We start from the raw sequence: 25,049 nt of genomic DNA on the forward strand, positions 1-25,049 counted from the left end.
AGCAGGAAAGATCCAAAATTGACACCCTAACATCACAATTAAAAGAACTAGAAAAGCAAGAGCAAACACATTCAAAAGCTAGCAGAAGGCTAGAAATAACTAAAATCAGAGCAGAACTGAAGGAAATAGAGACACAAAAAACCCTTCAAAAAATTAATGAATCCAGGAGCTGGTTTTTTGAAAAGATCAACAAAATTGATAGACCGCTAGCAAGACTAATAAAGAAGAAAAGAGAGAAGAATCAAATAGATGCAATAAAAAATGAAAAAGGGGATATCACCACCCATCCCACAGAAATACAATCTACCATCAGAGAATACTACAAACACCTCTACGCAAGTAAACTAGAAAATCTAGAAGAAATGGATAAATTCCTCGATGAATACACCCTCCCAAGACTAAACCAGGAAGAAGTTGAATCTCTGAATAGACCAATAACAGGATCTGAAATTGTGGCAATAATCAATAGCTTACCAACCAAAAAGAGTCCAGGACCAGATGGATTCACAGCCGAATTCTACCAGAGGTACAAGGAGGAACTGGTACCATTCCTTCTGAAACTATTCCAATCGACAGAAAAAGAGGGAATCCTCCCTAACACATTTTATGAGGCCAGCATCATCCTGATACCAAAGCCTGGCAGAGACATAACCAAAAAAGAGAATTTCAGACCAATATCTTTGATGAACATTGATGCAAAAATCCTCAATAAAATAGTGGCAAACTGAATCCAGCAGCACATCAAAAAGCTTATCCACCATGATCAAGTGGGCTTCATCCCTGGGATGCAAGGCTGGTTCAACATACGCAAATCAATAAATGTAATCCAGCATATAAACAGAACCAAAGACAAAAACCACATGATTATCTCAATAGATACAGAAAAGGCCTTTGACAAAATTCAACAACCCTTCATGCTAAAAACTCTCAATAAATTAGGTATTGATGGGACGTATCTCAAAATAATAAGAGCTATCTATGACAAACCCACAGCCAATATCATACTGAATGGGCAAAAACTGGAAGCATTCCCTTTGAAAACTGGCACAAGACGGGGATGCCCTCTCTCACCATTCCTATTCAACATAGTGCTGGAAGTTCTGGCCAGGGCAATCAGGCAGGAGAAGGAAATAAAGGGCATTCAATTAGGAAAAGAGGAAGTCAAATTGTCCGTTTGCAGATGACATGATTGTATATCTAGAAAACCCCATTGTCTCAGCCCAAAATCTCCTTAAGCTGATTAGCAACTTCAGCAAAGTCTCAGGATACAAAATCAATGTACAAAAATCACAAGCATTCTTGTACACCAATCACAAACAGAGAGCCAAATCATGAGTGAACTCCCATTCACAATTGCTTCTGAAGATACTAGTCTTCATGAAACCACATGGAGGTCCACGGAACACAGCTTGAAAACTTGTATTCAATCAATGTTTTATTCTGACATAGGTCATGAAATGAAAGTCTTTTTTATTAAAGAGTTAAATAATGATCTCAGCATAATTTACTGAATAATCCTCCTATTCGCAGATCTTTATCATGTGTGAACTCTATAAGCATATGTACTATATGTTAAAATACACATATATAATCCATACATTGGTATATTTCTATTTAGTGACTTAGAATCCTAACTTTTTTTTCAAATATACAATTAAATTCTCCATTATTACAACTTCATATACCAATATACAATTTATTATATGTTAGGGCAATATCATTAATCTTTCTTATAATTATCTTTGCTCTTCTCCGATGTCTATTTTCCTTAAAAGACTAGAACATCTTTATCTCAAATTCATTGGGATTTTCATGATATCTGAAAAATATATAAATTAAGAACATTCCCTTAAGGAAAAGTAAAGACTCCTCTAGTCAAGTCCTCTTTTATATTTCCCCTTTATTATTATCATTCTGCATTTTTGTAAATTAAAAACCAGATATTTTGACAATTACATTTTCTGAATATTGCAAGAATTTAGAAAACTAGTATTTTTACCCAACTTAATGAGTTTAAATTAGTTCATTTTTCACCTTTAAAAACATATTGTAGGTACTCCTTTATGTTTGCCTAATAAACCTTCACCTGGTCTCACATTTAAGCAATATCGCATTTTCATCTGTTATAGCACGTAATTAGAAATTTTTAACCCAGTGTTTTCAACATTTTAAAATGAAGCATTGAACATATTTTGATACATTCGGCTTTAATCATCTTGATCCATTTATTTTAATATTTTAGGCCAACTTCTTGGGGATTTTTTTGGTAGTCATTGCTATAGAGACTGAATAATTTTTGCTTTTATCTTCTCCCATTTTGAAAGGTATATGCACTTTTTTTAGTTTTATTAAGTTGTAATTTTAGGTTTGTAAAAAAAAAAAAAAAGGCCTTTCTTAAATTGTCAATCAAAAAGAAAATGTTATTATGAGTCCCTGCTATTTAAGATCAGAAATGTGGCACTTACGCTCTCTCTCAGGTTGCTGGATGTAGCAACTAAAAACAGAAATGACCAGTTAAATTTGAATTTCAAATGTATGAAATTTTAGTGTAAGTCCCATGCAATATTTGGGACACCCTTATACTAAAATAATTATTCTTTGCTTATATGAAATTCAAACTTAACTGGGTGTCCTGACAACCTTACTCTTCTACCCAGACTCAGCATTTGTACATTTTACACTCAGCATTTGTATATTTTCTTGCACATTTAATTTTTTGAAGTTTTGGAAACTATCCAGACAACTGCATATTTAATTGATTTCAGTGCACATCACTAGTCCTTTTATACCAGGATTTCCACATTCACAAACTCTGTTTAAGGCACATGTACGCTACACTGTTTTCTTGCTTATCAAAAATATTTGTTTCCTGCACATATGAAAGACACTTTTGTTATAAAACTGTTTGGTGATAATGAACTTTTCAAATCTCAAAATTCTGAAGGTGCTGTTCCATTGCCTTCTGAGTTACTGTTGTAGAGGTCTGTATCCACCCTCCCTTCTTGGTTTTGCAGATAACCGGAATTTTTCTTTCTGAATGCTTTTAATTGCTTCTTTCTAACCTGTTTCTAAGGTTCCTTTAATACTGGTTTTGCCTAAAATTTAGTGACCATATATTTTTAACTCAGAAAAAGTTTCTTAATGTCTTTGATCATTGATTCTATGCCAAATGTTCTTTCACCTTCCTTAGAGACACCTTTAATTCTCACACTGGGCCTCCATCCTCTGATATTCATATCTGTTCTTTCTTAGTTTCCATCTCATTATCCTTTTCAGATACATTTAAGATCAGATCAAGTTTATCTATTAACTATCAGTTATTTTATATTCTTCAGTGTTAATTTCACTTTTTATTGCATTTATTTTGATACAGTATTTCAGAGCTCCCTGAAGTCCCTCTTTGTTGTATTTATTTCTCTTTTCACTTTAGAGACTCTTCTCTACTTGTGTATTTCTACTCTAGCTTTATTGAGTTCAGATTCTGTTATGCCACTGAGGACACCAACATTTCTGGAAATTTCCTCTGAAGCCTGCAGCAGCTAATTTTCAGGGCAATAAGTTTCCAAGTCTTTAGGATGATATTCTTTTCTTCAGTATTGCAATTCCCTCTAATTTTCCTAAACATGTCCACTTTTTTTTTCTCTTGGTATTACTTCAGCATATTCGTATATCAATAATTAGGACTGTGTATTCCTATTAACTCTATTCTGAGATAATGGCCAAACTCTCTTCTTACATAATTAGCTTCAGGGTTCTTCATCTTTGCACAGAGTTCTGAGTTCAATGCTGTCCTTGCAGATATTTCTCTATTACCACTCTGTTCTACTGAGATTAAATAAAATCCTACTGCTTGGATCTCTAATTCCGAACCAATACAGTATCTTCCATTTCTAGCACTTTTGTCCATACCCTTCACACCTTACTTAGAGAAAATTCTGTACTTCTTGTTATTTGGTATCTGAACCTATTATTAAGCATGGAAAACCAGGAAAGGGAAGGGATAAGAGTGCACTGTGGTCACCTCAAAGTGAAGCACCCTGCAGCAGAAGGACGGTCCCTAGGTTTTCTGGTTGACAGAGATAACAACTCAGAGATACACTGTCTCAGACACAATGTCATACAATGCTTTCCTGTCTTTTATTAGGTGGCTTTTGTCCATAAACAATTGAATTCTACTGGACAAAACTGAGTTTTAAGTTTTGTGTGTTTCCATCTTTTCTGTTAGTTCCTAGGGACTTTTTAGGGGAGTTAAGAGATATTGTTTAACAGATGGCCAACCAGTTTCAATTCAAACCAAAATTTAAGTAAATATTTTGAAGTCAGTGAAAATACAAAGTTGAACACACAGTATAATTTCATGCACATTAAAATGCACAGAAAAAAAGACTAGAATGAAATAGGATGAAGAGTTTTCTCCTTAAATGTTTAATATATTTATGACTGTATTATATTTATAGTAGGTAAAGAAAAATACACTATAATTTTAAATATATAGGGATTTTTCTAAAGATCTCCTTTTGAAGCAAATAATTCTTAGTGGGAGATAGGGGAAACTATAAATGTTGCTTGGGATTACTTGTGTTATTTATAAGATTTCCTTAACAGCAGCATTTATAGGGTTTAAAGGTTAGGTAAACTTTGATTAAAGCTGTTAACTAAATGAACAATATTTATAAGTTTCCTCTTCTATGATTATTGTGAAGATGTGAATTATGGTCAAATCCCTTATAATATTCATGGCATTTATAAGGTTTCTCTCCTGCGTGGACTCTTTGATGAATTCGAAGAGCTGAGCTATGACTGAAACCTTTACCACACTTAGCACATTGATAAGGCTTCTCTCCTGTATGGACCCTCTGATGAATGTGAAGATTAGAACTGTGACTAAAACCCTTTCCGCAATCATCACATTTATAGGGCTTTTCTCCTGTATGGACTCTCTGATGAATGAGAAGATGTGAACGCTGACTGAATCCCTTGCCACACTCTTCACATTTGTAGGGTTTCTCTCCAGTATGTACTCTTTGATGAGTGTGAAGCTTTGAACTCTTACTGAAGCCCTTCCCACATTCAGGACAAGTATAGGGTTTCTCCCCTGTATGGACTCTCTGATGAATGCGAAGATCTGAGCTGTGACTAAAGTCCTTTCCACAGTCATCACATTTATAAGGTTTCTCTCCTGTATGCACTCTCTGATGAATTTGAAGATTTGAGCGCTGGGTAAAGCCTTTACCACAGTCTTCACATTTATAAGACTTCTTTCCTGTGTGTACTAACTGATGAATTCGAAGATTTGAGCTCTGGCTGAAACCCTTACCACACTCATCACACTTATATGGTTTTTCTCCTGTGTGGACTCTCTGATGAACATGAAGTACTGAACTCCGATTAAAACTCTTACCACACTGATTGCACTTAAAAGGCTTCTCTCCTATGTGAAGTCTCTGGTGAATGTGAAGTAATGAATTTCTACGGAGGTCTTTATCACACTCAGTTTTATAGAATTTCTCTTCTGTGTGGACTCTTTGATGATTGTGAAGACTAGAGATCCGGCTGAAGCTCTTACCACATGCATTACAGCTATAAGGTACCTCCCCTATGTGAACTCTCTGATGAAAGTGAACTCCTGAGCTCTGTTGAAAGTTACTGTCAACTTCATCACATCCGTACAGCTTCTTACCTATGTGGATTCTTGGATGTCTATACAAGTCTGATCTCTGAGAGAAGCATGCTTTACAGATGGAGCATTGATAGAGGTTTTCTCCAGGTTGATTTCTCTTGTGGAAGACACACCGTGAGTTCCAATAATAAATTTCTTTACATTTATTACATCCACAGTACTTTTCTTCCATTGAATCTCTCAGTAGGTCTTTTTGACATATCACCCCAATGTACTGTGGAAGGGCTTCCTCCACTGGGATATAAGAATGCTGAACTATAAGCTTCTGTTCTTTTTCCATGGAGAGGTTTTTCCTGGATATGCCAAGACGGTATCTGCCCCCTTGAAAACCATGTGAACCACTCATGTAGATTTCTCTACCATAGTCTTCAGTGGTTTTTGTTTCTAAGGATTGCCAAGGCATAAAATTTTTATATTTTAAGTTCCTGCGACTTTCACTTTGAAAAGTCAGTTCATAGTTCCCATACCCTGGTACTTGTGTGGAGAGTATTAACCATTCCTGACACTGGGAACGATCTTGCTGTGTTAGGTCTTTGGAATCTGTCCCTTGAACAGTTTCCCCATAGTTCTGATTCTCATACATCTGGGTGCCAGCATTCCACCAGCCTTGCCAGCAGGAAAAATTTTCATATTCTAAGTATCTGAATTTTTCTTCTTGGGATTTGTAGCTCTCATTCCAGTTTTCTAGAAAAATAAAAAGATAATCCCATGGTGAGATAAAAGCTGTGTTGAAAAATTTCCAACTATCTAAATCAATGACCTTTAAATGATAGGAATATATGTGTGGGTGGGGGTAGGGAAGAAGGGTTATGACTCTGGCTGCTCCATTTGGGTCTGAAATTCATTTGTTTTGTTCATTCATGTATGTATTCATTCATTCACTTATTTATTCATTCCACAAGCATATCTTGAGCAGGCACTGTTAGAAAGATTTAACTTCTATTTACCACGCACTGTTAAAAATGAGAATAATGCCAACTGCTTCATGGAAATAGTCGTAAAGACTGAGATTTAATTAGATGACTTTATTTTGGATGTTATTATAAGAAACAAAATATATTGTTCCTATTTTTCTGTTCTAGAATAGCGTGGTAGATTGAGAAAAAATGATTACGTTAACTCATTACTTTACCTACACCTTTGGTGTTCTCCTTCCACACTCTCTCTATGCTTGGCTACACAATTTGCATTGGTAACTGGGAAAATAACAAAAGTAACATAAGCAGAGACTTGAAAAGTCCTTGCCCTCTCTCGATGCTTTTGAAAATCCCGTGACCACCACCATGTAAGTGTGCTTGGGTTGGCTTGTTTGAAGAAAGATATATGGCCAACACATTCCCACTACCTCCACTGATACTGAGCTGACTGCCCCACATTTGAGTCAGGCCAGACAGCTTAATCTTAGACCATTCAGGCACAACCAAATCCTCCATGATAAAAGATCCATCCAGTCAATGAGAATCATAAAAAATAATAAAGTTTGTTTTTAAGCCACTAAGTCTGGCATAGTATGTTATACAACAAAAGCTAACTTATACAAATAGCATGAAGAGAGAAAAAATTTAGGATGACACAAAATTGACTACGTATGGAGATATGTGTTTTAAGGGTAATGCAGAAAATAACTAAAACTAATAATCACAAGTATCTATTGATGATATAGCCTAGGTGTCCTGGAATCTGTCTTGCTTTATCTTCTATTTGTAACCTGATTTAAGAAACATTTTTGAGAATATCTCTTCCAACACCTCAATATAACACCCAGATTAAAAAAACAAAATACTCAACAAAACTGCTCCTAGAAGAAACTCTATTCCCTATGAGACGGGATAACTTTACCTACTAACATGACATTTGTGTAGTTCTCCCACATGACCTCCCTGTAGAGGCTTTTTTGAGAAGAATCCAGGAATTTCCACTCCTCCCAAGTAAAAATAATAGTCACATCTTCAAATGTTACTGCCATCTGGTCAAAGATCAGGCTTTCTAGGAAGAAGAAATCTAAGTGAGAAGATGGACAAAGATAAAGACATTTAGCAGATAACATAAGTGGCAAGCCAAATAGAAAAAAAAGGAACTTCAATAAAGAAGAAAACCAAGAAAGGTAAGGAGAGGTATAACAATAGTAGTCAAATAGCTAAATAATATATCCAATCATGAAACATCAACACTATCAAAAGAAACACCTATACAGCACTCGTCTAAGTTTTTTACCTATATTTCAGTTACTCCTCACAGAAATCCCATGTTGTGGGTAACTTTCTACTACTATTATGCATTTTAGAATGGAGAACAGATAAACATATGTATTAAAACTGCCTAAAGTAATTCTTTTAGTGGAAAGAACAGATCATAAATTGGTTATGTGACAAAGCCATTTTATTTCTTTTTAAAATTTTCATTGTATCTATTTGATCGCACATTCTCAATTCTAAATTTCAATTTAAAATATTGAGTACCTACTAAGAATAAAGGAAACAGATACTTTTAAGGAGTTTACAACAAAATGGAAGGAAAGCCAAATACTATCATCAGCAGCAGCAGCAGCACCATCATAGCTGCAGCTAAATCTTATTGAATGTTTATTGTATGAATAGGGCTATGTTATCTCACTCTCGGAACAATCCAATAAGGTATTATTATTCACAATAAATGAATACACAATCTAACGTTTAGCAAGACTAAGTTACTTGTATAAGATTATGTAGTTACATCATAGAGGTTTTTAAACCCAGCACTACCTAGTAAATAAAAGTGAGATAAATTAAAAACGTTTGATGAAGGGTTGTCAGTTGAGATTTCCATATACTGTTATAATGTGTTAATGAAGAAGAGCAAAAGAAAGATGTATTGAAATATTCTAGGGCAAAAAATATGCCACCAAACTATTTTCCAAATAAACTACATGAAAATACATGTCTAAACAATAAAACATTAACCACAAATAAGAACTCAAGAATGAGAACATTCAGAGCCATATATTTAAATATCTAGTGGTCTATTTTTAATGTTTATAAAATAAGTTTAATAGATTTTAAATATAATGAATCCACTTTAAATATATAAATTAATAAAAGAAAAGAAATTTGAGATGCTCAGAAACTCAAACTACAGGACTGAAAACTGTGAAAGTTGGTATCTGTCTGGAAAATAAATGGACTCGCTGGTCTCTAATTTTATAAAAAGCACAATAAAAATAAAACTCAATCTGTAGTTATTGGATTTGTTATTTTTTAAAAAATTTAAGGATTTATTTTAAAAACATACTAGCAATTAGGAGTCTAATTTCTTTTACTGAAAATAAGTTCATAAATATTTAAAATACTGAAATAATAGAAGTAAAAATTAAAAGCCTACCTTCCCCCAAATAATTTAAGAAATAACCACTAAACCAGTTTTCATTGTGTTCTAACCGTCTTCTATGTATACACAACACACATTCATACTTCACTGATTTTTTTCCTTAATAAAGACATGATAATTCTGCAATTTTCTTTTTTTCATTTAATACATAGTGTACAACTTCCCACTTCAGTACAGGTAGACCTATCTTATTTGTGATAATTTTTAAACATGCCCACAAATTATTTGATCCTTTCCATTCAAGAAGTGAAGGCTAATTCCCCACCCCTTGAATATGGGCTGAACTTGGTGAGTAACTTCTGATGAATAGGAAATAAAGTGGATAAGGACGTAGTGGTATGCAACTTTGGAGGCAGGGTCATAGAAGTCACTGCAGCTTCTTTCTTGCTCTCTCTTGGATCACTAGCTCTGGGAAAAGCTATATGCCGTGTCATGAGAAAACCTAGGCAGCCCTGTGGTGAGGAATTGGGACCTTCTGCTTTCATTGAGAAATGAGACATCTTGCCAACAGCCATGTGAGTAAACTATCTTAGAAGTGGATCCTCCAACCACAGCGCAGCCTTCAGGTGACTACAGTTCCTGCTGACAGCTTCACTGCAACTTCATGAGAGACCTTGAGACAGCTTAGCTTCTTCCAGATTCCTCACCCTCAGAAACTGGGTGAGATAATGTTTGCTGTTTTAGGTATTAAATAATTTGTTATGCAATAATAGATAACTAATATTATTTGTAAAAGTTACGCAGCATTTCATTTTATTGATGTCCAAGACTTAACTGTTCCCATATTAGTGGACATTAAGATCATTTCCAGTTTCTTGGCTATAACATATAGCAAAAGAATTCTCTTAAATATATCATTATTTCTATTGTAATATTTCTATATGATAAATAATGTCTATATGATAAATATAAATATTTCTATATGATAAATAGATATATTTCTGTATGATAAACTTCTAGAAGTGAAATTGTCAGGCATCTGTATTTCAGTTTACTAAAAAATACTACAAAATGTCCCTTGAAAATATTTTTTAAAATGTTACAAATATTTTCCCCCAATGGAGGAATAAAAGCAAGACTATATTCAAAATTAGTAAGTACAATAAATCTAAACAGAAAAAAAGAAAAGAATTATATAAACAATAAACTAAGATGACAAGCCTATTGATAGAGAAAAGGATACTAAAATTGAGTTTTAAAATAAAGTGGCATACTGCTGATAAGAGATATACTCCAAAATAATGAATTCTGAAGGATTAAAAATGATCTGGCTAATTGTTTTCTTGTGATGTTTAAGTTCTTTATTCACTTCCTGTTAGCTGGTTCTTTTGTTCCAGGGACTTGATTAGACTATGGTTCATTTTTTCCTACAAGAATACCTGCCTATATACTTCCTATAGTACATTTTAGTTAGCTAAACTGAACAATAGCTTCAGGTGCTGTCAGCCCAGTCCTTCCATTCTAAGATTCTCTTAAACCTTTCACTAAAAGTTTTAGCAATAAATTATGATCATTTCCTGGATTTGTGATTTCAATAGGTTTTACAAATTGGTTGTCTAATTCTGTAATTCTACATACCTTGTGCCTACATATGCTATAATTCTTCTATAATGAAAAACTTGCCATTACAAATTTTCTGGTTATCCTGAAATGTAATCCTAATGAAAAAGATGATAAAATGCCTGATTATCTCCCAAACTTACTCTCTTTCAAAAATCAATTTTCAGAGTAATGAGATGGGGCAAAGCAATCACCAACTATGACCAGTGAGATTTGTATTATTTTGCTTTTCAGTGTTTTCATACTCACTGATTCTTACATACTGGATGGGTTGCAATTAAATTGCAGTCATTTTTCTTTTAGATGTGCAAGATTCTCTCATCTCAGACTAGTAGGAATCCCTTCAGGTTGGCTCCTGGGTTTGTAATATGACCTCTTTTGGTATTTGAGAGCTTCCTTACTTTCTGGCACAACAAATGTCCAGGTTCATTCTTGTTCCATTTCCTTGACCAACCAGGATGTATTATTTCTTCTAGGAGTTTGATAATTTTCCACTCCTTTTTTGGTATATAAGTAACCCCCCAACAATATTATATAAACTTGGTATCTCTTTTGTCCTCTCATCTATGAACATAGCTCTCTCCGATTATTAGTTTTCTTTAAGGCCCTTTTCAAGAAAGGTCAGTTAAAATCATTCTCTATACATCTGGAGTTTTGATTCCTTCTTGTAATATTGTCAGATTTTGCTTATACAATTTGAAAGGGATTCTTAGCTACATATTAGTTCATGACTAATACATCTCCTTGATGGATCTTAACCACTATTGAACATTATTGACCTTTTATTGTGACATTAAATAAGTCTCTTGTAAAGAGCACAGAGCAAGATTTCTGTTTTTCATTCAATCAGTATGACTCAGTTATTTTATTATCCATGTTCATTTATTGTGATTACTAATATAGACTTATTTCTACCATATTATTTTTTATTCTTCCTTTCCTGTCTCTTAGATTGACAGTTTTATGCTTTAATTTCTTCACATCGCCACCTTTTCATCTATATAGATTTCAATTTCACACATAGTTTCTATTATTTTAATAAGTAACCTAAATATATTTTAAACATATACACTTACCTATTTTTCTAATAAGTCAATTAAGAAGAGAAACTAATCCAGGAAAGGCTGCATGAAATATGACAAGAAAGGTGATCAAGTACCTTGGTAAAGTTTATTGTTATCATAAAACAAAACTAACAACAAAAAAAAATAGGAGTGAACAAAGAAAAAAGGAGACATAGAAAGCATATCAGTGCCTACATATCTGAACTACAATTCTTGACAATACAAACATGAGGGGAGAAAGAGAAGGATATAAGAGTGTGCTAAAGTCCATGTCTTATTAAAAATATGACCTAGATATTAATACATTTAAAAAGTCAGTAGGGGTAAATAAAAGTCAATGTGGGTTTTAAGTTAAGCACAACCATCATAAGAAACAAAATGGAATCTATGAAAAACAAAAACAGAAGACAACTTGCTCCACGGGAAAACAGAAAAGAAGAAAAGAAAATATGGCAAAAATAATACAATAATAATTATAATAAATTTAAATGATTTAATCTTACAGATTAAAAGACTCATAGATTAAAAAGTAAGATTTAGCATATGGTTTAGAACAGATACACTAAAAAGAAAAATATTTAAAAATACAAGGATAGAAAAAGATTGCAAAAATACGAATCAAAAGAAAGCTGAAATAGCAAACTTAATTTCAGATGAGTAAAATCTATGGCAAAAATACCATAAGGGACAAAAATGTTTTTTATATGAACAGTAAGAAAAAATATCCAAAATAAATTGAATCCACAAATAAAATTTCAAAATGTACCAAATGACAAGTGTCACAAATGTGAGGGGAAATATACATATCATTAGTTGTAATGATAGATATTAATATGTCCCTCTCAAAAAATTATAGCAAGCAAACAAAAAACCCTAATAATACGAAGACTAAACACTACAAATAATAAGCTTCAGTTATTTTATCTGTGTTGAACTCTACACCATCAAAATACAAAATACAGATTATTTTCATGAATACATAGTACTATAAGATAGACCATGTATTAGTCCATAAAAGAAATCATGATAAATTCCAAAGCATCAACATAATATAGAATACATTCTCTAGCTACAATGTAATAAAATTTGAAATTATTAACAATAGAATTTTAAAAGTCTACACTTCTAAAACCCAAGTAACATACTATATTATTAAGTAATCTTTGAATTTAAAAGAAAAATATAATAATTCTTAATTGTTTTTTCTTAAAAATCTAAATGTAATAATGACAATAATTACACAAAAATGTGCAAGATCCAAATGAAATACTTGAAGGAAACAAAAATGGCTAGAGTCGCTGGGCAAAGTGGCACACACCTGTAATTCCAAGCACTTTGGGAGCCCCAAGTGGGCAGATCGCTTGAGCCCAGGAGTTTGAGACCAGCCTGGGCAATATGAAGAAATCCCATCTCTACAAAAAATACAAAAATTAGCCAGGCATGGTGGCACACACCTGTAGTCCCAGCTACTCAGGAAGTTGAGATAGGAGGAGCGATTGAGCCTGGGAGGTTGAGGCTGCAATGAGCTATGACTGTACCACTGCACTCCAGCCTGCAAGACAGAGTGAGACACTGTCTTAAATAAATAAATAAATAAATAAAATAAAAAAAACCCCAGCTAGACTAACATCATACTGAATAGGTGAAGGCTCAAAGTATTTACCTTGAGAACCAGAAAAAGACAAGAATGCCCACTCTCACCACTCCTATTCAACACAGTACTGGAAGTCCTAGCCAGAGCAATCAGGCAATAGAAAGAAATAAAAGGCATCCAAATAAAAAGGAAGTCAAACTATCTCTATTTGCAGATGATATGATTCTATACCTAGAAAATCCCACAGTTTCTGCCCCAAAGCTCCTTTAGCTAATAAACAACTTCAAGAAAGTTTCAGGATACGCAACCAATACACAAAATTCAGTAGCATTTCTATATACCAACAACATCCAAGCTGAGAGCCAAATCAAGAATGCAATCCCATTTACAATAGCCACAAAAAGAATAAAATATCTATGCATACTGCTAACCAGGGAGGTAAAAGATCTCTGCAACAAGAATTACAAAGCACTACTCAAAGAAATCAGAGATGACATAAACAAATGGAAAAACATTCTATGCTCATGGATAGAATCAACGTAATCAAAATGGCCATACTGAAGCAGTATACAGATTCAATGATACTTCCATCAAACTACCAATGACATTCTTCATTGAATTAGAAAAAAAAAACTATTTTAAAATTCATATGGAACCAAAAAGGAGCCCAAATAGCCAAGGCAATCCTAAGCAAAATGAACAAAGCTGGAGGCATCACATTACCTGACTTCAAACTACAAAGCTACAGTAACCAAAACAGCAGGGTACTGATATGAAAACAGACACATACACCAATGGAACAGAATACAGAGCCCAGAAAAAATACCTCACACCTACCACCATCTGATCTTCAACAAAGTTGACAAAAACAAGCAGTGGGGAAAGGACTCCTATTCAATGAATGGTGCTAGGATAACTGGCTAGCCATATGCAGAAGATTGAAACTAGAACCGTTCCTTACACAATACACAAAAATCAATTCGACATGGTTTAAAGTCTTACATGAAAACCTAAAACTGTAAAAACCCTGGAAGATAACCTAGGGGATACCATTCTGGACACAGGACTTGGCAAAGATTTCATGATGAAGACACCAAAAGCAACTGCAACAAAAACAAAAATTGACAAATAGGACCTAATTAAACTAAAGAGTTTCTGCACAGCAAAAGAAACTATCAACAGAGTAAACAGACAATATACAGAATGGGAGAAAATATTTGCAAACTATGCATCTGACGAAGGTCCAGAGTCTAGAATCGATAAAGAATTTAAACAAATTAACAAGTAAAAAACAACCCCATTAAAAAGTAGGCAAAGGACATAAACACTTTTCAAAAGAAGACATACATGCAGTCAACAAGCATATGAAAAAAATGCTCAACATCACTAATCATCAGATAAAGGCAAATCAAAACCACGGTGAGTACCATCTCATACCAGTCAGATGGCTATTATTAAAAATTCAAAAAATAATAAGATGCTGACAAAGCAGCAGAGAAAAGGGAATACTTAAATATGCTGATGGTGGGAATGTAAGTTAGTTCAGTCATTGTGGAAAGCGGTGTGGTGATTTCTCAATGAACTTAAAACAGAATTACCATACCCAGCAATCCCATTACTGGGTATATGCCCAAAGGAATATAAACTGTTCTACCATTAAAGACAATAAGCATGTGTATGTTCATTTCAGCACTATTCACAATAGCAAAGACATGGAATCAACCTAAATGCCCATTAACAATAGACGGGCTAAAGAAAATGTGGTACACATACACCATGGAATACTACACAGGCATCAAAAAAGAACAAAATTATGTCCTTTGCAGCAACATGGATGGAGCTGCAGGTCATTATCCTAAGTGAACTAATGCAGAAACAGAAAACCAAATACTGCACGTTCTCAATTCTATTTTGGAGCTAAACATTGAGAACACATGGACACAAAGGGAGCAACAGATATTAGGGCCTACTTGAAAGTAGAGGGTGAGAGGAGGAAGAGGATAAAAAAACTACCTACCTGGTACTTTGCTTTACCTGGCTGACAAAATAATTTGAATGTCAAACACTCATGACTCACAATTTATCTATATAACAAAGCTGTATGTATACCCCGATCCTAAAATAAAAGTTAAGAAAATGACTAGAAATAAATCATTCAGCTCAGGAGTGTAAAAAAGAGAAACCATCCCCCATTTAAAAAAAAAAAAAAAAGAGCAAACTTCAAAAAAGAAGAATAAAGTGGAAGTCAAAGATATAAGAAACAAATAAATGATTGAGTAAATGCATAAAGCCAAAAGATGTTCTTAAAAATTTAATGTCAGATCAATGAAAGTCAGATTTTTAATAACACGGTTATGAAAAAATACAGGGCAAAATAAGGAAATAACTTTTGACATAAGATTTTTCAATGATGCAAGAGTGTTATGAACTATATATATAAGGATATTTATGAGCTATAGGCAAATACACCTAAATATGTACCTAAATAAAGGGATCAATTCCCAGTAAGGTACAAAAAAAAAAATAAAATGGCAAAATAGATGACAGACTAATAAAAAATTATATAGACTAGTAAGTACTAAATTAAAATGGTAGCCACGTTCTTCCTCCCTCTCCCTAATCCCAAGGCTCTAAGAGTTTTATAGTTGCGTTCTAGCAAACATGTAATTAACTTAATTACTATTACAATACATTGTTTTCAAAAGTAGAGAGTGAAAATTGCCAACTTATTTTATGTAGCTAGTATAATTTTGGATTCCAAGACCAGATAAGAATGATACAAATAAAATTAAATTACAGGCACATTTGTAAATTTTGTAAATATACAAAAATCCTAAATAAAATATTAGCTAATTAAATTCAGTAATGTATCAAATATATGCATCATGATCAGACAGTTTATTATAGGACTGCAAGGATCGTTCAACATGAGAAAAATCTATTAACATAATTCACTATATTAATAGACTATAGAATAAATCCATGATAATCTCAACTGATCCAGAAAAATCATGTGCTATAAAGTTCAGGAAGTTCAACACCGATGTATTCTCTTAAAAACACTTGTAGCAAACTAGAGGAAAAAAATAAACTCCCTAAAGTGGGAAAGGTTAAATATCAAGAACTTTAAGCTTAATGGAGAAACTTCATATATATTCCCTTTACAATGGTAACAAGAATGACCACCATCACTGCTGCTTTCAACACAGCACTAGAGATTCTGGCAAATACTATAAGAAAAATAACTAAGAGGTATAAGAATTAGAAGCAAAAATATAAAATGTCATTATTTGCATAGTTATGGCCATCTACCTAGAAAAAGAGTATACAATAAACTATAGATTAAGAGAGTTCAGCAAAACTATCAGATACAATAAATAGTTTAACTGACTCAGCAATCAACTACTAGAAAGTAAGATACCATTCACACCAGAAAAAAAAAAACCCTATCTTAAACAAGAATACAAATAATTCTTTGAAGAAAACTTTCACATTCCAATAAAGAAGAAAGATTATCTAAATAAAAGGAGAAGCATGCTTCCATGCTCTTGGATGCAGTAACAAATTCAATACATTCCAGTCAAATTTTCAGATGGCTATTTTGAGGAACATAATAGATTTCTGTTCCTTAAAATTGACAAGGAAGGAAATAAGTTGGTAAAGACAAGTAAACCAAACAGGAAGACTACCAGATACTGACGTATCACCAAAACTATAGTAGTAAAATCAGAACAGACAAATAGACCAGTAGAACAGAGCAGAGGGCTCAGAGACTAACCAATGTGCTTCTTTATCTACAAAAACATATTAACAATAGAGGTGGCATTAAAAATCAAAGACAGAAGTATGGATTATTTACCAGATAGCATTATGAAAACTGATTAACTATATGAGATAAAATAAAACCGGATTCCAACTTAATACCATATACAATGGGGACACTAGATCAAGTAAGCACTTAAATGTTAAGGGGAAAACTATAAAATTAATGAAAAAAAGATGGAATTTGAAAACACTTACCACTGTTAAATGAATCCAAGAGCCAGTCCTTTGAGAGGAAAAATATTAATAACAAAGTAGATAAATCACAAGCTAGTTAATTAAAGGGGGAAAAAGGAGCACAAATAGAAAAAAAATAAAAATAAGATTAGGGAAATGGCAACTACAACCTTTAAAAATAACTGGAACAAAAGTTTTCTCAAATAAATTCTTTCAAATTTTCAAAGAACAGATTATTTGATTCTATGAAATTATTCCAAGGCATCAAAAACTGTTCAAGGCATCAGAAACGAAAAACTCTTCAAGACATCAGAAATAAAGTGAAATATAAGGCCGGTGAAACCCAGCAGCACTTGAATTCATAATCTACTACCATATAACTAATTATTTCAACATTTAGTAGCTTAAAACAACAATAATTATTTACTATTTCTTATTTCTTTTCTGGGTCAGAAATTCAGGAGTGGCTTAGCTAGGCAGTTCTGGTTTGGATCTCACAAGATAAGTTGTTGGTTAGATCTGCAGTCATCAAAAGGCTTGACTGAGAAGAAGGATTCACTTCCAGGGTGGCTAACTCCCATGGCTGGCAGGCTGGTCTAAATGTTGATGAGAGATGTTTTTTCTCCACGTGGTCCTTTCAAGTGGCGGGGGCTATCTGTCAGCATGGTGTAAGTTGCCCAAAAGAAAGTCAAGCAAAAGCTGCGTTGTTTTTATGACTTAGCCTTGGAGGTCACATCCTATCACTTCTACTGTACTCCACTGATGAGGCAATCACAAGCCATGGCTGTATTTGAGAGGGGTGGGACACAGACCCCACCTTTCAGTGGAAACAATGTCAGTCACATCGTAAGAAGAGCATGAAAATAGCATAAATTGTAAGTGTTACGAAAAAGCTGGGTGTTGGGAAGGAAACTGAGGCAGGGCTTGCATAATGTCCTTTGGAATGTGTCTAGACTTGCTGGCTCCTTGCTTCTAGCCCTCCTAGGCTCCTATTTCCATTATCTAAAGTAGCAGAACATGTTCCATATAAATGCTAAACTATCGCAGCTGTAAATCATGTGCTTAATGCAACATGTCCTTTTGACCTCCACATTCTCACCACCTGTTTCTCTGTTGATTACCAATAAATAGCGTGGGCTCCCAGAGCTTGGGGCCTTCGCAGCCTCCTTAAAATAGCGATGGCCCCCTGGTGTTCCCACCTTTTTTTCTCTCTCACTGTCTTTTTCTCAATCCTTTGACTCCGCCGGACTTTGTTACCCCCACGACCTGGTGTTGGGTCTGATCACCCCAACAATAAGTAAGGCCATCTTTGGAAACTTCAATCTGTTATAATACCAAAGCATATTATATCATGGTAAAGTGGTAGTTTATTCCAGAAAGAAAAGGAAGGTTCAAATTAGGAAAGCCATTAACTTTAAGCTTTTATAATAACATCAAATAAGAAAAGCCATATGATTATTTTAATGGATGCCAAAAAGTATACTTATTAAAATTCAACATGCATCCTTCATTTAAAACTACAGACAAAGCATGCAAAACAAAACAAAGCAAAAGACATACAAACATATCTTAAACCCAAAGATAAAACATTAAAGTCATTCTCATTAAAACTGGAAACTTGACAAGGATACTGCAAGTCCACAATTTTTAAACTACTGTGAAACTACATGATAATACAATTAGACAAAATTATCTGTAGAGGATATGACTGCATATCTGAGAGATCCAAGAAAATCAGCTGAAAACTACTGGCAATTATAAGGGAATTCATGATCCCAGAAATTCTGTTACTAGAATTATAAACTAGACATTACACATGTATACCAAAAGATCTGTACAAGAACAGAGCATAATAAATGCTGTAACAGCAAAAAACTAAAAACAATCCAAAAAGTCCAACAACAAAACAGATAAGTTGTTCATACTATGAAATAGTACACAGCTGTGAAAATGAACAACTACATGAATCAACATTGATGCATTGTAAAAGTTAACATTATGCAAAAGAAGCTATTCATGGAAGAATATATACAGATTCCATTTATATAATGTTCAAAAATATGCAAAACTAAACAATTGTGTTTAGAAATGTAGATGTAGTTAAAAGCACAGGAAAAAAAATTAAGGAATAACAACATTTAAGATAGTGGCTGCCCCTTTAGGAAAGGGGTGGGAAAGAAATTCTGGAGTCATCAGGGGGCTTATTAAAAGTATATGCTGATTTAGGCTGGGCATGGTGGCTCATGCCTATAATCCCAGCCCTTTGGGAAGCTGAGACAGGCAGGTCACTTGAGGCCAGGAGTTCGAGACCAGCCTGGCCAACATGGCGAAACCCTGTCTCTAACAACAACAACAAAAAAAACACCACCCAGGAGGTGGAGGTTGCAGTGTGCTGAGATCACGCTACTGCACTCCAGGCTGGGAGAGAAAGCAAACAGTCTGTCTTAAAAAGAAAAAACAGTATATGCTGAGTTCAATGGTGAGTGTCCATGTTATTATATTTTAAATTGTACATATGTTTTCATATATTCTTTTGCTTATATGAAATACATCACGATAAGGTTCAAATTACATAAAATCTAAGAGTATACAAAAAGTTCAGACATATAAATAATAATTTTTTTTTTTTTTTTTGAGACGGAGTCTCGCTCTGTCGCCCAGGCTGGAGTGCAGTGGCATGATCTCGGCACTACAAGCTCTGCCTAAATGAAATTTATAATAGCAATAAGAATATAAATTTCTAAAAATAAATTTACCAAAAATACTTAGAACCTATATAAAGATAGTTTTAGAATTTTGAGGGCTAAAAATAGGGTTGGGGCCGGGTGCAGTGGCTCATGCCTGTAATCCCATCACTTTGGGGGGCCAAGGTGGGTGGATCACTTCAGGTCAGGAGTTCGAAACTAGCCTGGCCAACATGGTGAAACCTTGTCTCTACTAAAAATACAAAAATTAGCCAGACGTGGCGGCTCACGCCTGTAATCCCAGCTACTTGGGAGGCTGAGGCATGAGAATCACTTGAACCTGGGAAACAGAGGTTGCAGTGAGCCAAGAGTGTGCCACTGCACGCCAGCCTGGGCAACAGAGCAAGACGACTCTGTCTCAAAAAAAAAAAAAAAAAAAAAAGGCTTGAAAAAAACAAGACGACTCTGAGACTCTGACCAATCTTAGGAGAAATAAATGTAATTTTGTTCTAACTAATCTTATCTATATATTCAAGCACATTTAATCAAGATATTAATCTTGATTTTGATGTGGGGGTGGAGGAGCTGTAACAAACTGATTTTCAAATGCTTTTGAAAGAAAACCATTTTGAAAGTGGAATAATGAGGAGAGGCTAATTCAATGGCATATTAAAACTTTAATAAGGACTCTGCAATTCATAACATGGCTTGACATAGAAGTAGAGATCAATGGAAACGGGTACAAATCCAGAAATGGACACGAGTACAACAGTGCATTTTACACATGACAAAGGTTACATCAAATTTGTGGGGAAAAGACGGCAATGATGACATCTGGCAAAAAAAAAAATTAAGCTTGATGACAGAGATGTCTCAATTCTTATGTCTTAGTAACTAAAAAGAATTATATCAGATATGCATTACAGTTCAAATAATAGCTAACAATGCAATCAGTTGTCAGTGAGTTCTTCATGTCCAGCACAAAGTTATTTTTACATGTATGATCTTGTTTACATTCTTAACAGCCCTACACAGTAGCTGTTATTTCTCCACTATAAAGACGAAAGCCTAGCTAAGCGATTCAGTCTAGTTCACGGTATTAAGAAGTGACAGACATGCAATAAGCTTAGGTACTGGATATAGAGCCTGTACTATGACCAATGTGCTATATTGATTAAACATAATGAAAGGTTAGTATATACTTATTATCTAAAACTTATTATATATATGTTCCTTTTACATCTTTTTGACCAAAATGGAAATCATCAGAATATTATTCTGTGGAAAAAACCATCCTCTCTCATTTTTATCTTCATTGAGTGAAAAAGAAACGCTACATTCTTCTTCATTGCCTATTAAATGCACTACATATAAAGGGACAACAATAAAAACATTCTGATACCAGTATAAGAATTGAGAAGAGGCTCCACAAAACAGGACAGCCTCAAAAGTAATCTTTGTATACATATGTGTATGTGTAATTTTGTATATGAAAAGGTAGCACCACAGTCAGTAGAGAAGATAAATGTTAGTAGAAAACTTAAATAACCTAAGTAGGAAGTAAAAAGAATGTTTAAATTCTGTCATTTCTCACATCAAAATAAATTCTTGATAGATTTAAAAATTAAATGTTTAAAATAACACAATTAAGAAACAGGAAAATGAAAGCAATTACATATTAAATTTGGAAGTGAAGAAGATTTCAAAGCACAAAACTATATAAGTAAAAGAAATGAGATTTCATTTTATGCAAATTTAAAACTTACATAAACAAGTCCTTAAAGTAAAAGGCAAATGATAAACTAGGAGAAATATTTACAGCATATGACAAATGATTTATATGTTTTCCACACAAGAATACCTAGTATCAAGTGGAAACAAAAAATTCAGTAGGAAAACAGCGATGTATATCAAAAGGCAATTCATCAAAGAAGTAATGCTGGCAAAGGCTCAGTAAGATAGAATCATTCATCAAATGGTTGTAGGAGTTCAAGTTCACATAACATTTCTAAAAGAGAATTTGAGTTTTTCAAAAGCCTAAAACATGCTTATATCCTTTGATTCTGTTTTCCTATTTCTCAGAGTATATCTTGAGAAAATAAAAAGACATACACTTAACAAATTATGTATAAGAATATCTATTATAAGATATTTATAACAACAACATATTGAGAAATACTTAAATTTTCCCCAATGAAAAGCAAACTTAATGGGAGTCCAAGGTGGGCAGATTGCCTGAGCTCAGGAGTTCAAGACCAGCCTGGGCAACACGGTGAAACCCCATCTCTACTAAAAATACAAAAAAATTAGCTGGGCATGGTGGCGTGCACCTGTAGTCCCAGCTATTCAGGAGGCTAAGGCATGAGAATTGCTTGAACCAGGGAGGCCGAGGTTGCAGTGAGCTGAGATTATGCCACTGCACTCCAGCCTGGGCGACGGAGCGAGACTCCGTCTCAAAAAAAAAGGCAAACTTAAATAAAGCATACTATATACCTAGAATGGAACACTATATAGTCATTAAAACTCATGCTACCAAAACATGCTTGGAAAAATGTTCATTATATGTTAAGTGAAAAACGTATACAAATAACAGCTATTCATACATTGAATAAATATTTACTGAGTGCTTAGTATATGCACAGTACAGTTCTATATACTGGGAACATTTCCTTCCCTCATGGAGCCTATTTGTCATGAGTCAAATTTTTTAATTTAATGTTTTATATATACTAATCTTTTTATATACATGTGTGCATATGGGTGCATATACCTAAGTTTATATTTGTACATGTGTATGAACATGTATACATACATATCAGTATTTGTACAGACTACTGAGTACGTATATACAATAAGTATTAAAAGACTACAAGTAAATACACCCAAAGGTCAACAATGGCTCTCTGTCAATATGGTTCATGTGAAAAGATGCACAAGAATAACAAATTTAAACATTAATTGCCTTCCACAAAGTGGCTTTATACATTCATGTTTCACTTCCCTGTCACTAGCCTGGTTTCCTTATTTGTTCCCTCAAATTGTACCTGAGACTAAATGATGGCTTTCCTATTTAGAATATCTTCCTACTCATAATTGTTCAAATCTGAGTTTCTGTTGCTGTGTTTTAAGTGCCGCTCATTCTGGCACTGTTTAATGTTGATAACTTCAGAAATTATTATTAATCTCATATAGTTTATTACCCTCAATGTTAAGACTGTTTTTTTTTTTTTGAGAGGGAGTCTTCCTCTGTTGCCCAGGCTGGAGTGCAGTGGTGCCATCCTGGCTCACTGCAACTTCAGCCTCCCGGGTTCAAGCAATTCTCCTGTTTCAGCCTCCTGAATAGCTGGGATTACAGGTGCCCGCCACAATGCCTGGCTAATTTTTGTATTTATAGTAAAGACGAGGTTTCACCATGTGGGCCAGGCTGGTCTCAAACTCCTGACCTCAAGTGATCCACCCACCTTGGCCTCCCAAAGTGCTGGGATTACAGGCGTGAGCCACCGCACCTGGCCATGACATTCTTATAATTCTTTATCTCAGAACACCAAGAACAGCATGAATTATACACTAGACTTGAGTGACAGAATGAATGAATGAGTAAATGTTGGGAAAAGACACTGGGTTGGGGCAGGGTCAAGTCTGCACGCTCGAAAATTTCACAGGCAAGCGAGGAACATTTTCTGTCCAGTCATCCATCCATCCTCATTGCCACCTCCACCACCCATGGAGAATGCAGGGACATTTTGTAAATGAGAAAAGACAATCATCCTCACCTGGGATCAGACTATGAGGGAAACAGTGTACATTCCTTCCTCCTTTGTGTTCCTCTTCTGGGGAAGGGTAGAGTGCTGAGACGGCTGAGCTGAGGAGGAAGGCAGACTGAAAACCTGGGTACGACTTTAAATTCCCAAATTCATTAAATTTCCCATATACTAACTGGGTATGACGCACAAATCTCCTAGCAAGAGGTCAAAAAGAAGCCTATGAATGTTCTTGTCTCCTTTCAACGACCAGAAAGGAGAGCTATGAACACTGGCACCTTGAAATTTATTTCCAACCCTCTAGAAACTTCAAAACATAAAACTCACTTATTTATTGAGATTATTATTACTACTACTAATAATAATAGAAAAGCACCAGCACACTTAAATAGTATCTATTCTCAAGGTATTCTTCTTATTTTGTTCAGTTTAAGTAGAAAATCATTCCATTGTCCTCCCCTACTTGCTAAACAGGAATACTGGATTTACTATCAGAAAGGTACCTGGAGTCTTAGAGAAGTATCCCAGAACTGGAGCTCCCAGGTCCTGATCAAAGTCTCAACTGTGCCATCAAGCACTTGTAGAACTTTAAAGAGGACCAAACTTATATATCTCCAAGATCTCAGTTTCCTTACCTGTAAAACGGGGGCATGAGCCTTTGCCACCCCAGTCCTTCCTTGCTGATCAAAGGTAGGTTCCTGGGCAAAATAATAAGCAATTAGTTAAGAGCCCTCTTTCTCTAGGGAAAAAAACGTTTCATGCGTGCCCCAAGAGCAGGGCAGATTTGGGCTCCCCCAACGCGTCACGGGCTGCCCAGGTGTAAGTACCAGAGAACCAGACACACGAACGGTTCTCTAGGAGCGGGATCTCCCGGTCTCGGCCACAGACCCGGGGGTCCTCTGCTCCTGCAGTGAAGACGCGCGCGGCCTCCGTTGCTTATCCAGATCCCTGGCCAGAACTCTGCCCCAGCACCGAACACCGGGCACCCATACCCGGGCGCCCAAGCTGCTTCTGCCCTCCTCTACTTGCCTTTATTCAGTCTTAACGTGGGAGAGAAGCCGTGATGTACCCATCTACACGGGTGTCTCCGGGGTTTCTAAACCGGAGTAGCTTCTCAGTCCCTGACCCTCGATTTTCTGCCCCTCTTCCTTCAAGCACGGCTCGTCTTGCCCTGTCCGCTTCTGGCTCAGTCCTCCTGAGAGTTCACGTCACTTAATGGAGCCTGTAAGAGTGGACCGGGATGGCCAAAACACTCAGTCGACACAAACAATGGCCGCAGCCTGGCTGGACCAAAACGGAAGTCCCAGGTCTTGGAGTAGATACTTGCAGTGTTTCCATGGATAC

At 34.9% G+C, this 25,049-nt stretch overlaps 1 protein-coding gene across 7 annotated transcripts; it reads right to left on the reverse strand.

Moving 5' to 3' along the window:
- Positions 1-1,882: 1,882 nt before the first annotated feature.
- On the reverse strand, positions 1,883-25,008 carry ZNF214 (zinc finger protein 214). Of its 7 annotated transcripts, XM_030829336.1 has the most exons (6): positions 24,341-24,390; positions 23,718-23,801; positions 17,282-17,309; positions 11,680-11,727; positions 7,520-7,666; positions 1,883-6,364 (listed from the first exon to the last, which is right to left on the reverse strand). In XM_030829336.1, the coding sequence occupies exons 5-6, from the start codon at positions 7,644-7,646 to the stop codon at positions 4,671-4,673; spliced, it is 1,821 nt and encodes a 606-aa protein (XP_030685196.1). In that variant the 5' UTR covers positions 7,647-7,666; positions 11,680-11,727; positions 17,282-17,309; positions 23,718-23,801; positions 24,341-24,390; the 3' UTR covers positions 1,883-4,670. The 7 variants fall into 7 exon arrangements, with proteins under 7 accessions (XP_030685196.1, XP_030685195.1, XP_030685202.1 ...); XM_030829335.1 differs by lacking the exons at positions 11,680-11,727; positions 17,282-17,309 and adding an exon at positions 24,735-25,008 and having other exon boundaries at positions 23,718-23,806; positions 24,341-24,403; XM_030829342.1 differs by lacking the exons at positions 11,680-11,727; positions 17,282-17,309 and having other exon boundaries at positions 24,341-24,360.
- Between the last annotated feature and the right edge of the window lie 41 nt (positions 25,009-25,049).

The sequence above is a fragment of the Nomascus leucogenys genome, chromosome 15 (assembly GCF_006542625.1).
Source record: "Nomascus leucogenys isolate Asia chromosome 15, Asia_NLE_v1, whole genome shotgun sequence".
In the NCBI taxonomy this organism is placed as follows: domain Eukaryota; kingdom Metazoa; phylum Chordata; class Mammalia; order Primates; family Hylobatidae; genus Nomascus; species Nomascus leucogenys.